The sequence below is a fragment of the Erythrolamprus reginae genome, chromosome 1 (assembly GCF_031021105.1).
Source record: "Erythrolamprus reginae isolate rEryReg1 chromosome 1, rEryReg1.hap1, whole genome shotgun sequence".
Taxonomy (NCBI): Eukaryota; Metazoa; Chordata; class Lepidosauria; order Squamata; family Dipsadidae; genus Erythrolamprus; species Erythrolamprus reginae.
Genome location: NC_091950.1, coordinates 68,651,840 through 68,666,617, shown reverse-complemented (window position 1 = coordinate 68,666,617; position 14,778 = coordinate 68,651,840). Strand labels below are relative to the sequence as shown.

The window sequence follows — 14,778 nt, the reverse complement described above, 5'->3', positions numbered from 1 at the left end:
CGTAGATGGCGCCGGGCAGATCAGCTGCTGGGCGGCTTCCCTAGGTCTTCCCCCTCTTGGCCGGCATCAGCGAGGAGTTTCCCCACCACCGCCCACGCAAACTCCTCGCTGCTGCCGCTTCGCTCGGGCCGCTTCCCGGCTGAGTACTCAGCTGGGAAGCGGCCCGAGCGAACGGCTTGTCCGCAGCCTGCCTGCCCGCGGCTCGCGCGCCCTTCTCCCGCCCACGCCGTTCGCTCGGGCCGCTTCCCAACTGAGCCCTCAAGCCAAGCGCAGAAGTTCGCCTTTGGCGCTTGGCTTGAGGGCTCAGTTGGGAAGGTGCGCGGGTGTTTTAAAACGTCCCCGCTGACATGGGGGGCTCGCTAGCACACCCCCAAACCCGGGTTGGGGGTTCGGGGGGGTGCTAGCGAGCCCCCCATGTCGGCGGCGACGTTTTAAAACACCCGCGCGCCTTCCCAACTGAGCCCTCAAGCCAAGCGCAGAAGTTCGCCTTTGGCGCTTGGCTTGAGGGCTCAGTTGGGAAGGTGCGCGGGTGTTTTAAAACGTCCCCGCCGACATGGGGGGCTCGCTAGCACACCCCCAAACCCGGGTTGGGGGTTCGGGGGTGTGCTAGCGAGCCCCCCATGTCGGCGGCGACGTTTTAAAACACCCGCGCCGCCCCCAATCTTCGGCTCCTCGCTAGCGCTGCGGAAGTAAAAACACCATCTGCACATGCGCAGATGGTGTTTTTACTTCCGCAGCGCTACTTCGCGAAAACCCGCTCGTTGCGGGGGGTCCTGGAACGGAACCCTCGCAACGAGCGGGGGATCACTGTACTTTTAAAGTTGTTGTGAGGGCAAGTAACACATTTAAAGATTCTAGGTTCATTTTTTCGCAACTGCTCTTTTTAACTTATGGCCATGTGTATGTTTATATCCTTAAAAAGACAAACAATATACTTTTCTGATTATAGGGAACAAAAAGAACATATGCAGAAGTTGAATGACTTTGTTCCTGATGCTCAAATGTCTGAACTCTTATCACAAGAAATACCTAGGTTACAAAGGCTACCTGCTAGGAAAGATAACTTCCAGGTAAATTAAAATATGGCATATAAATGGTGTTCAGATAGACTGTATGTTTTAAAAAGCATTTATAGTCTGGTCTTCCTTTTTGATTCTAAGGTAGATAACTATAGGAGAATTTCAAATCTTAATTCATAAGAGTGTGTTTAATTTTCTGGTAGAATTTTGTCTTAAATTTTACTTTCAGATTTTTTAAAAAAAAATCAACATAGCATTTGTGTAAAAACAAATGCTTTAATGTTGTCCTAATGCTATTGATAGATGGTTCTACTGGAACATATTTTGCTGCATCAAAAGTCAGAATTCATTAACCCTTCTGTTCTGTTCGAAAAAAGTTCCTAATGTTATGTTCGGGTCACATACGACCCGGACCGAAAACACTTCATTTGAAGTGCTTATGTTTGGTCAATTTGAAAACTTTTTTCACTTGGAAAGTAGTCTGAACATTTCTGCACACAATGATATGAAAATTGAAATGAAAAAATTAATCCTTATTGGTTTATTTTGCACATAAATGTGCCTCCCCCCCGTTTTTGTGAATTTTTTTCAATTTATGGATAGTTTTGCTTGCAAAATCCATTCTATTTTACTAAAGTTGGTGTGGGATTGGTAGCTTGAACATTTCTGCACACAATGATATAAAAATTGAACTGAAAAAATTAATCCTTATTGGTTTATTTTGCACATAAATGTGCCCCCCCCCCGTTTTTGTGAAATAGTCTTTACTTTATGGATAGTTTTGCTAGCAGAATGCATTCTATTTTGCTAAAGTTGGTGTGGGATTTGTAGCTTGAACATTTCTGAACATAATGATATGAAAATTGAACTGGAAAAATTGATGCATATTGGTTTATTTTGCATATAAATTTATTTCAATTTATATAAAAATTATGCTGTTAATTTCAAACTTACATACTTTTTTTAGTAAAATGGATTTCTTTCATAAAATTAGTTATCTGGCTACAATGTGGTTGATTTTCAAAAGGATATTCCAAATATTTCTAGACAAATATGTATAAACAGTGACAATAATGGCACACAGCAAGGCCGGGGGGGGGGGTGGCCCTTTTGTGGCAAAAATAAACCAATAAGAACCATTTTTTTCAGTTCATTTATATTTTTCTTATGTTCAGAAATGTTCAATTTAGTATATCAAACCTTTTGGGGGGAAATTCCTTAGGGATTTGTAGCCTTAAAAAATAGAAATTGACACGAAATTCAGAAAGGATGGGGGGAGGGGCTTTTTGATCAAAATAAAAATATAAGTCTCAATTTTTCCAGTTCAATTTTCATATCATTATGTTCATAAATGTTCAAACTAGTTTTCCAGTTGAAAAAGTTTTCAAAAAGATCAAATTCAAGTACCTAAAAAAAATATTTTTGGTCCGGTCATATACGAACAGAAACAGATTCGAAGTTATGATTTTTTTTTTGCCCAGAAAACAATTAGCCACCACCCCAAAAATATTTTTTGATGATCAGCATTGTTAAATTGAGTAAATGGATGCCTAAGATTTTAAAGAATATTTCGGATTTGGAGCATTAAAAAATAAAAAGTGAAAATGATTGCAAGCAGCCGAGGGTGGGGGGAGGCCTTATTTCTGATGTTAAAAAACCAGTAAGAATAATTTTTTTCAGTTCCTTTATATTTTTCTTATATTCAGAAATGTTCAAGCTACCAATCCCACACCAACTCCAGTAAAATAGAATGGATTTTGCAAGCAAAACTATCCATAAATTGAAAAAAATTCACAAAAACGGGGGGGGCACATTTATGTACAAAATAAACCAATAAGGATTAATTTTTTCATTTCAATTTTCATATCATTGTGTGCAGAAATGTTCAGACTACTTTCCAAGTGAAAAAAGTTTTCAAATTGACCAAACATAAGCACTTCAAATGAAGAGTTTTCGGTCCGGGTCGTATGTGACCCGAACATAACATTAGGAAGTTTTTTTGCCCAGCAAAAACTAAGCCCCCCACCCCCCCCCCCCCCAAAAAAAATTCTCATAGAGAGAACCCCTGAAATGATGAAAATTCATGAAATTTCAAGTTTCAGATATGCAGGGAAAATTTTTTACAGGGACTCAAACTTGGCTTCGGGTCACATACGACCCGAACTTATTACAATAGTCTTTAATTACAAAGCAGGAAATATCATGTAACATTTTATTCCTTTTTAGTTTCTAAAAAATTCTAAGTATAAAATGTATTTCTTTTCATTTGAAAAAGAAACACAAAGTAGGATTAATGATAATCCACAAAATATATAATGAAAATGGTACTGGTATATATTATAAAGTACCAGACACAGAAATTATTATGTGTTTTATTCTTACAAGGTTCAGAATGATTCTATATGCTTTCTAAAAGATAGTAATAGAGTGTTCAGCATAGCATTTCTTGAAATAGAATAGGATAGAATAGAATAGAATTTTATTGGCCAAGTGTGATTGGACACACAAGAAATTTGTCTTGGTGCAAATGTACATAAAAGATAAGTTCATCAAGAATCGTCAAGGTACAACACTTAATGATAGTCCATGTACAAATAAGCAACCCAATCATATTAGGAACCAGTCAATATAAATTGTAAGGATACAAGCAACAGTCCTAAAGTCATTTGTGGGAGAAGATGGGTGATGGGAAGATTAATAGTAGTGCAGACTTACTAAATAGTTTGACAGTGTTGAAGGAATTATTTTAGCTGAGTGATGGCTAAAACTAAAGGTGAAGGTAAAAAGCTATTATTTTGTCTAGTTGTTCTGGTGTGCAGTGCTCTATAGCGTTTTTAGTTGATGGCAGAATCAAGTTGATTTTGTCTGGACTTGGAAAAAAAGTAGGGTCAGGCATAGATGAGAGATTATTGGAGAATACCATATTCTCCCATGCCTCCTGGAAGGAGAGTCCAGCATGGGTTTAGCTCAAGTCTTATTGGTAGGACTGAGTTTCAAATTAACATAAATAAATAATAATTAGGTACCGCCCCCTTGCTGCCCCAAGTACCCAGTTTTAAAAAACTCAGTCGAGGTTAAGGACATGAGTTTTTCTCTCTCCCTTTGGGTTGAGTATGTAAATGTAGTTTAATGTATATTAAATGTATGTGAACCTTGTAATTTTTTTCCCCTTTTTTCTCCTTTACTAGGTTCCTGTTTCTGATGGGGTCTCTGCCCTCCGCGGGCACCACCCCCACCTTTTCTCCTTTTGGGGCCTCTTCTCTCAGCGGGTACTGCCCACCGAGGAGCAACGGGGCTATCATTATAATGATAATTACTGACCTGGTGGTCTAGTGAGCCCATATCACCCCAGATGGGGGGGGTCCGCCCCTCCCCATTGTCGGGGGCGGCGAGAGCGGAGAATGCCGGAATTAAAGCCGCGGCGGCCATTAAGAACCGCCAAACAGCTGTTCGAGCGCTCGCAAAGAGCGAGCGGCTAGCGGGGACTGCTGCTTCGTCGGGCAGCCTTGGATGGCGCCGAGAGACAAGGGAAGCAAGAAAAAAAGCCGCGGCGGCCGTTAGGAGCCGCCGAACAGCTGTTAGAGCGCTCGCAATAGCGAGCTGCATTGGAGGCTTCTATATCGCCTCACGTCGCCATGTTTTTTGTTGCTGGCACCAAGCCAAGAGCGCGAACGGCATTGATTGCCGTTTTAATTAGGCGCGAACTGGGCAGCTGGCCAAGTTATCTGCTCTAGGCAGTCTGCCCAGTGACAGCCGAAGGGGTCACGTGACCGGCTGACAGCCTATGAGAGGGCTGCTTTTTCACTGTCAGCTTTGCCTGCTTGCTCATCATTTGTGTGGCAGAGCTTTCTATTCCTGAACAAACGACTGTGGCTGTTCATTGTTTGTGGCTTGGATTGTGAGTACGCTGCCCCATACCAATAAATATGGCTGATCAACTTGTCACTGGGGAGGAGCAGGCCCAGGCAGTCAAAACTCCGGTCAAGGGGAAGGATAAGGCCAACAAGCCTAAAAATAAGCCTTCTCAATCCAGCTCCTCTCTTCGTGAGGCTGAGAGGAAGATCAAGGCCCTAGAGCAGCGTCTGGAGGCGGCCTTGTCCCCCCCCATCGTAGGGGGACTAACTATAGGCCCGTTCCAGCCCCTTCCTCCATCTGCTCTTTCACCTGCGCTTTCTATGGGGCTCCAGGGCACCGCAACGGAGAGAGACTGGTCCCCTGACAGGCACATCCCCCCTCCATTGCCATCACCTGCAGCGAGGCCTGAGAGGCCTACCTCCTTTCATAGGCAGGCACTGTCTCAAGGGGAGCTACAGACACCATGTTATGTGCCTTCATCTACCTTCACCCCCACGGCAGCGGGGCTTAGAGACAATGCAGATGCTTGGCAGGCCTTTGCCCCTGCTATACAGGACATTGTGGCCAATGCTTTTACGCAGGGCATAGCTGCGGCAACACAACGAGCCAATGTGTTTCCCTCTCAGCCTATCCAGCCCAGAGACATCTGGTCAGCACCACCGCCCCCGACTGGGCTGGGTTCTGTATCCATTGACCATACTGACTTTGAAGAGGACAGTGACCACGGTGAGGGCCTGTCAGATGATGAATTCACTGTTCCAGAGCAGCCAGCAGTGGCGGGACTTTTTAAACCCTCCTTGTATAGGGTTTTATTGCGCAAGGCAAAACAAGCCTTAGATGTGCCAGGAGCAACCCCACTAGTGGAGCCATCAGACGGGCCACGCACCTCGGCTGCTTTATGCAAGGAACCCGCGAAGGAATCGGACAAGGTTCCTGCTTTGGAGATTTTCCTCGAGAATGTCAAGCGCCCGTGGCAACATCCGGCGGCGGCGCAGGGGCCTTCTAACCTGGAACGCAGGTTTTATACCTTTGATGACAGCATGGAGACGCTACTCCAGTTCCCCCCCGTGGACAAGCCGGTGGCCACTTTGGTTTCCCGCACGGTTGTGCCTTCAGAGACGGCGGACAATTTGAAACCGGATGAAAGGAGAGCGGAGACTCTTCTCAAAAAGACCCACCAGATGGCCGCTTGGGCTCTTCGAGCAGCTTCCACTGCCTCCTTCTTCAGTCGGGCATCCATTATGTGGATTCAGGAGGTTCAGGCGAGACTGGCTCCTGAAGAGACTCGACTGCGGCAGGACTTGAATAAGCTCCTCGCTACTGCGGAATTTTCCACAGATGCCACCCTGCATGCCGCGAAATTTGCCTCCAGGGCTATGGCTTCCACCATTGCGTCAAGGCGCCTGCTTTGGCTCAGGAACTGGCAGGTGGATGCCAAGTCCAAGTGGACTTTGTCTTCGGCTCCCTTTGAAGACACTAAATTGTTCGGGGAGGCCCTAGATCCTGTCCTGGTGGAGGATAAGGATAAAAGGAAGGTCCTCCCAAGATCTTTCCGCCGCCAGGACCGCAGGGCTGGTCCGTACTCCCGTAGGCAGTCCTTTCGGTGGGACTCGTGGTCCGCCCCTTCACAGCAGGCCAGACCTTACTCACAGGGGGCCTTTTCCACATCCTACCGGAGTGACCGTCAGTACTCCCAGGAACGAGGCAGAGGTTTCTCCCAGACGAGACGCCCATACCGGGGATACCAACAGCGGAACGCCAGACGTGCCAAGTGACTGCCTGGACGACATTCCTTTGGGGGGCAGGCTACAAAAGTTCAGCGAGAGGTGGCGAGCTACTACCTCAGACCCTTGGGTCTTAGCCACTGTCTCGCAGGGACTGAAGATCGAATTTCTCCACGACCCTCCACACCATTTTACCGCCTGTCCGGTCCCCAGAGACTTCGAAAGGAGGTCTCTGTTAGATCAGGAAATTCTCCACCTTTTACAGATCCAGGCGATCGAACCTGTTCAGGACAATTCCAAGGGTACGGGATTCTACTCAAGGGTGTTCCTTGTACCCAAGGCCTCCGGGGGTTGCAGGCTCATCTTGAACCTCAAACGTCTGAACCAGTATATTCTGTACCGACGGTTCAAGATGGCCTCCCTCCGCTCCATCCTGGCCTCTGTTCGAGCAGGGGACCTTCTGACTTCAGTGGATTTAAAGGAGGCCTACCTGCACATTCCCATACACCCGTACCATCGACAATTTCTGCGATTCTGTCTACACAACGTCCATTACCAGTACAGGGCCATGCCCTTTGGCCTATCATCGGCCCCACGTACCTTTACGAAGGTACTGGACGCGCTACTGGCCGATCTGCGGTCCCGACCTATCCGGATTCTCGCATATTTGGACGACATCTTACTTCTGTCCCCAACCCGCCAGAGGGCGCACAAGGACTTACAAACCACGATGTCTTGTCTACAACGCCATGGCTTTACCATCAACATGCCAAAAAGCCATTTGGCTCCGGCCACCAGACTCATTCATCTGGGTGCGGTGATAGATACGGTCTCTCAAAGAGTGTATCTATCCCCGGAGAGACAGCACCGCATCTGTTCCCTCATAGGCGGCCTTCAACAGAGCCGAACGGTGCCGTTGTCTTTCCTGTCAAAGGTACTCGGGACCCTGGTATCCTGCGTGGACATTGTTCCTTGGGCCCGTTACCATTATCGACTGCTCCAGTGGACCTTGCTTCCTTTTCAGCGTCGCAGATTGAGCCATACACACCGTCTAACCGTCGTGGGACGCGAGTTGCAACTCTCCCTCCGCTGGTGGAGATCTGCAGCACTGCGGCAGGGCACTTCCTTCGGACCATGCCACCACACGATCCTCACCACAGACGCCAGTCTGCTGGGGTGGGGGGCTCACATCCAGTCCCAGGTGGCTCAGGGCTTCTGGAGCCCCCAGGAGCTATGTCCAATAAACATCAATTTCTTGGAGTTGAGAGCTGTCCGCTTGGCCTTGCTGGCCTTCGCCAACTTACTGGAAGGTCACCACGTCCTTGTACGCACGGACAACGTAGCGACCAGGGCGCATTTAAATCACCAGGGCGGAACGCGCTCTCTCAGATTGATGGAAGAGACGGTCCTTCTCTTCAACTGGGCGGAGACTCATCTTTCCTCCCTCCATGCAGAGCACATCGCGGGGGAGGACAACAAGCAGGCGGATTGGCTCAGTCGCCAGGAACTGGACCCGGCGGAGTGGCGGCTCGATCCGGGTCTGTTTCAGGAAGTCTCGCGTCGGTTCGGGGAACCGGTGGTGGATCTATTCGCTACCCCCCAGAATACCCAACTCCGGAGGTTCTACTCCCGTTTTCCAACTCCGGGAGCCGAAGGAGTCAATGCACTACATCTTCAGTGGCCAAAGGTCCTACTGTACGCCTTCCCCCCGATTCCACTTATTCCATCGGTGGTGAGGAAGATCCTGTCGGAGGAGGCGGAGGTGATCTTGCTAGCGCCTCATTGGCCTCGGAGACCGTGGTTTGCGGACCTCAGAGAACTGTCCATTTCTCCACCGTGGAGGATACCAGACGACCGGATATGCCTCAGCCAGGGGTTCGTGTACCACCCGGAACCCCGATGGTTCCACTTAACCGCATGGCATTTGAAGGGGACAGGCTGAGGAGCTGTCTCCTTCCCGAGAATGTTATCGCAACTATTCAAGCGGCCCGACGCCCTTCCACAGTCCGAATTTATCAGGCAACCTGGGCAGCCTTCCATTCCTTCTGCAATGACAGGAACCTTCGACCACAGGATTCCACAGTCATCCCTGTCCTGGAATTCTTGCAGAAGGGTTTGGAGAAAGGTTTGGCGCCAAACACGCTAAAACGCCAGGTCGCAGCGCTTGCCACCATTATAAAGCGGGACGATGGGGGACCTTTAACTAGTCACCCTTGGATTAAGGATTTTCTCAGAGGGGCTACCAACACGCATCCCCCTCCTGTTCGTCGTTTTCCCACATGGGACTTGACCTTGGTTCTTCAGGCCCTCACGGGACCACCATTTGAACCGTTGAGAACTGTTCCATTGCGTTACCTTTCCTTTAAGACGGCCTTTTTGGTGGCGGTCACCTCGGCAAGGCGGGTTTCCGAACTGTCCGCCCTGTCGGTCAGATCAGACTTGTGCCAATTTTATCCAGACAGAGTTTGTTTACGTCTGGACCCCACCTTTCTTCCAAAGATCAACACTCACTTTCACAGGGCTCTAGAGCTGGTGTTACCGGATTTCTGTGCTCATGGTACTCACCCTTTAGAGCTTAAGTGGCACAAGATAGACGTACGCAGAGCATTGAAGCTTTACATCAGGCGTACCGGCAGTTCACGCAAGACTGAGGCTTTGTTTGTGTCGTTTAGTGCTAGCAAACTGGGCCTCAAGGTATCTTCTAATACTATCAGCCAGTGGGTGAGACTATGTATAGTTGAGGCATACAAGGCGAGCGCAAGGACTCCACCGAGTGGTATACAGGCTCATTCGACAAGGAGTGCGGCTTCTTCGGCAGCTTGGGCGTCACAAGCTCCCCTTGAGGATATCTGCAGAGCCGCGGCCTGGAGTTCACCCACAACTTTTATTCGCCATTACAAATTGGATACCTTCGCTTCAGCTGAAGCTGCTTTTGGCAGACGGGTACTCCAGAAGGTGTGCGGGGAGGTACCACCCATGGTTCACAATCTCCCTCCCTGAACCTTGGACCTTGGGTATATCCCATGCTGGACTCTCCTTCCAGGAGGCATGGGAGAAGAACCGTTGTACCTACCTGAACGGTCTTCTCGATGCCCTGGAAGGAGAGTCCATACCCTCCCGAAGAACCATGGGAGTTTTTTGTTAATGATACTGTTTCTGATGTTATTATGGTTGTTAATAAAGTTCATTACCTTTACATCTTTTCGTTTTTTAAAACTGGGTACTTGGGGCAGCAAGGGGGCGGTACCTAATTATTATTTATTTATGTTAATTTGAAACTCAGTCCTACCAATAAGACTTGAGCTAAACCCATGCTGGACTCTCCTTCCAGGGCATCGAGAAGACCGTTCAGGTAGGTACAACGGTTCTTCTCCAGTACACGCCTAACACTTCTTCCTATTTACCACATAACAATAACCCTGTGAGGTAAGTTGGGCTGAGAGAGCCTAATTGACCTAAGATCATTCAGCTGATTTACAGGACTAAGGCAGAACTAGAATTCATAGTTTCCTGGTTTTTAGCTTGGCGCCTTAACCATTAGATCAAATTGGCTCCCAAACAAACATCCTCCAAACCATTTCAGGTTGAATTGATTTTATATTCTGACTCAAGTGTTCATGGCCTGGACAAAAGTCAACACTTGCCCATCTGAATTTCAGAATATGCTGTTCCAAAAGAGAGATGTGCATTTGATTTAGTTTTATTTTTATGCTTTAAGTTGGTCTTGATTGGTATCTGAATAAGCAGGTAGGTTAAAGCATTTTTGGAAGTGGCTAGCCATTGCCTTCTTCCTAGACGTGAGAGAGAGTGACTGATCCAAAGTCACCCACCTACACTTAAATGTCTAAGGCAAGATTAGAACTTAAAGACTTCCAGTTATTAGTCCATTCCCTTTAAATTTACTAGCTTAGATATTTTTAAATAATAGCATTTTTAAAATATGTCCTAATTTATGTTTGTTTTGTACCATTTTTAACATTGAACATTCACAAAAAGTACACATTTTAGAAAAGGATCAAGGTACTGTATAGTTTTTCCTCATCATTCCTATCACCCATTTCCTTCTACTTAAGGCTGTATGACTGTAACTTGTTGCTTGTATCCTAAGATTCTTCATTGCTTATTTGACCCCTATGACAATCAGTAAGTGTTGTGCCACATGATTCTTGACAAATATATACAGTGATACCTTGTCTTACAAACAATTGGTTCCGGGATGAGGTTCTTAAGGTGAAAAGTTTGTAAGACGAAACAGTGTTTCCCATAGCAATCAATGGAAAAGCGATTAATGCGTGCAAGTCCCAAATTCACCCCTTTTACCAGCCGAAGCGCCCATTTTTGTGCTGGTGGGATTCCCCTGAGGCTCCCCTCCATAGGAAACCCCACCTTTGGACTTCTGTGTTTTTGCGATGCTGCAGGGGAATCCCAGCAGGGGAATCTCAGCATCGCATAAATGAGCACTTCACTGGCAACGGAAGTCCGGAGGTGGGGTTTCCCATGGAGGGGAGCCTCAGGGGAATCCCAGCAGCACAAAAACGGGTGCTTTGCTGGCAACAGAAGTCTGGAGGTAGGCCATCTCAGCGGCGGCAGTGGGTTTGTAAGGTGAAAATAGTTTGTAAGAAGAGGCAAAAAAATCTTAAACCTCGGGTTTGTATCTCGAAAAGTTTGTATGACGAGGCGTTTGTAAGACGAGGTATCACTGTATTTTCTTTTATGTACACTGAGAGCATATGCACCAAGACAAATTCCTTGTGTGTCCAATCACACTTAGCCAATAAAGAATTATATTCATTAATTCCCTATATAGAGTATGTCACAGAAGTGAGTTCACCCCCTCACATTTTGTAAATATTTAAGTATATCTTTTCATATGACAACACTGAGGAAATTACACTTGGCTACAATGTAAAGTGTTGAGTATACAGCTTGTATAAGAGTATAAATGTGATGTCCCCTCAAAATAACACAACACACAGCGATTAATGTCTAAACTACTGGCAACAAAAATTAGCACATCCCTAAGTGATAATGTCCAAATGAGGCCCAAAGTGTCGATATTTTGTGTGACCACCATTATTTTCCAGTACTGCCTTAAACCTCTTGGGCTTAGAGTTCACTACAGCTTTACAGGTTGCCACTGGAGTCCTCTTCCATTCCTCCACAATGATGTCATGAAGCTGGTGGATGTTAAGAGACCTTGCGCACCTCCACCTTCCATTTCAGGATGCCGCATATATGCTCAATAGGGTTTAGGTCAGGAGACAAGCTTGGCCAGTCCATCACCTTTACCCTCAGCTTCTTTAGCAAGACAGTGGTCATTTTGGAGGTGTGTTTGGGGTCGTTGTCATGTTGGAATGCTGCCCTGCGGCCCAGTCTCCGAAGGGAGGGGATCACGCTCTGCTTCAATATGTCGCTGAACATGTTGGAATTCATGGTTCCCTCAATGAACAGTAGCTCCCCAGTCCCGGCAGCACTCATACAGCCCCAGACCATGACATTTCCACCACCAGGCGGATGTCTCTTAACATCCACACTTGTCTTTGTACTCCTCACCTGGTTGCCGCCACACACGCTTGACACCATCTGAACCAACATACATTTATCTTGGTCTCATGGGACCACAGGACATGATTCCAGAAATCCATGTCCTTAATCTGCTTGTTTGCAATAAACCATTTGTGGGCTTTCTTGTGCATCATCTTTAAAAAGGCTTCCTTCTGGGACAACAGCCCTGCAGACCAATTTGATGCAGCATGCAATGTATAGTCTGAGCACTAACAGGGTGGTCCCACCATCCCTTCAACCTCTGCAGCAATGCTGGCAGCATTCATACGTCTGTTTCCCAAAGCCATCTTCTGGATATGACATAGAGCACGGCATTCAACTTTAGTCGACCATGGTGTAGCCTGTTCTGAGCGGAATCTGTCCTGTTAAACTGCTGTATGGTCTTGGTCACTGGGCTGCAGCTCAGCTTCAGGGTCTTGGCAATCTTCTTATAGTCTAGGACTCTAGGCCATTTTTATGTAGAGGAACAATTCATTTTTTCAAATCCTCAGACAATTCATTGCCACGAGGTGCCATATTGAACGTCCAGTGACCCGTATGAGAGAGTGAGCGAAAACACCAAATTTAACACACCTGGACCTTGCACCATTAAAGTCACATGACACCAGGGAGGGGAAACATCTACTTGGACCCCATTTGGACATTATCACTTAAGGGTGTACTCACTTTTGTTGCCAGCAGTTTAGATAGTGATCGCTGTGTGTTGTGTTATTTTGAGGGGATTGCACATTTGCACTGTTATACAAGCTGTGTACTCACTACTTTACATTTTAGCCAAGTGTCATTTCATCAGTGTTGTCACATGAAAAGATATACATAAATATTTACAAAATATGAGGGAGTGTACTCATTTCTGTGACATACTATATGCAATAGCTTCATGTAGCCTTCTCCAAAATTATAGTTATGCTGGCTGGGAATGAAGGAAAATGGTTTATCATGCTAGCACCCATCATTTAGCCTACTGAGATTGCACAAATAAGGACAATGACAATGAATACTGGAGTTGTGCATTGCCATATCTCTTCTTCCGGCAATCCAAGTTTAGAAATTTGACCAGATTGATTTGGTTAGAAAAATAGAAACATAGAAGACTGACGGCAGAAAAAGACCTCATGGTCCATCTAGTCTGCCCTTATACTATTTCCTGTATTTTATCTTACAATGGATATATGTTTATCCCAGGCATGTTTAAATTCAGTTACTGTGGATTTACCAACCACGTCTGCTGAAAGTTTTTTCCAAGGATCTACTACTCTTTCAGTGAAATAATATTTTCTCATGTTGCTTTTGATCTTTCCCCCAACTAACTTCAGATTGTGTCCCCTTGTTCTTGTGTTCACTTTCCTATTAAAAACACTTGTTGCTTGTTGAATATTGGGATTTGAGCCTATGATTAATGAAAAACATTAGCTTAAAGCAACATAGTTTGAGATGAAGTTTTTAAAATAAACCAGTATCAGTCAGTCAATCAAAATCAATTTCCTCTTAGTTTTGGTCAATGAATTCCAGCAGTCCCATGATTAGATTAAAGGTGAAAGCTAGTTGGGGGAAAGATCTAAAGCAACATGAGAAAATATTATTTTACTGAAAGAGTAGTAGATCCTTGGAACAAACTTCCAGCAGACGTGGTAGATAAATCCACAGTAACTGAATTTAAACATGCCTGGGATAAACATATATCCATCCTAAGATAAAATAAAGAAAATAGTATAAGGGCAGACTAGATGGACCAGGAGGTCTTTTTCTGCCGTCAGACTTCTATGTTTCTATGTTTCTAACTTGTCTCTATTGGAGAGGAAAGAGAGAAAAATGGAATCCCAAGGTTCACTGTGGTTTCTTATGGCATGCTAAAAAAGAAAAAAAGAATCATGGCTGATAAAGTTGATATAACAATTATTTTACAAATTTTATTTTTTGCTTTTCCCGTTATACAGGCCTCTTCTGAAATGCAAGGTAAAATGGCAGCGAAGAAACAAGCTATTCAGCCTACTCCAGCTGTAATTGTAAAGCCCCCTGTCTTGTTTCGGAAACCTCCTCCAGCCACTAAGCCCCCTCCTGGAAAACCTTCTCCAGGGACAAGACCCTCTGTTCCAGCAGGGAAGCCATCTGCTTCACCATTGAAGTCAAATGTTCCAATTCCCATTTCAACTGCAGCAGCAGCTCAGGGTTCAGTTCCCGTGGGAAATGTAGCAACTGATATGATGGAAGAACGTTGGGATGAGGACAGTTTCCAGGGACTTTGGGACAGTTATGAGGATAAAGGGTTGATGTCAGAATGTGGCTTATCTGAACTGGATGCTTCACTGCTTCCATCAACAATCCCCGGACCCCCTTTGCCTAATATGGCACCCCAATCTATATTAGGCAAGCCACCAATTATTCAGCAGACTGTTGACTATGAACATGGACGTGGACAAAGCCATGGTCAAGGTGAATGCTGCTAACGTTCTGATTGCTACTTATTAAACTGTAACCAGAAACTGTAACCAGAAAAGGCAGGGAGAAGCCTCTGTGGGGTCTCTCTAGAAATCTCCTGGGAGGAAACAGGGCCGGAAAAGGCGGGGAGAAGCGTCTGTAGGACCTCTCTAGGAATCTCCTGGGAGGAAACCAGG

The 14,778-nt window shown here is 45.9% G+C and overlaps 1 protein-coding gene across 5 annotated transcripts in view; it reads left to right on the top strand.

The window, feature by feature from the left end:
- The window catches only part of YLPM1 (YLP motif containing 1), a 71,958-nt gene that overhangs the window by 19,893 nt on the left and 37,287 nt on the right, over positions 1 to 14,778 (top strand). For 3 of the 5 annotated variants that reach the window (XR_011559415.1, XM_070754793.1, XM_070754783.1), the window contains exons 6-7: positions 950 to 1,070; positions 14,101 to 14,596. Coding sequence is in view for 3 of the 5 variants with exons in the window: in XM_070754793.1 (XP_070610894.1) it covers positions 950 to 1,070; positions 14,101 to 14,596 (617 nt within the window). In the remaining 2 variants the exon portion in view is untranslated. The remainder of the gene's footprint in view (positions 1 to 949; positions 1,071 to 14,100; positions 14,597 to 14,778) is intronic. The other 2 variants (XR_011559416.1, XM_070754801.1) reach the window with 1 other exon arrangement.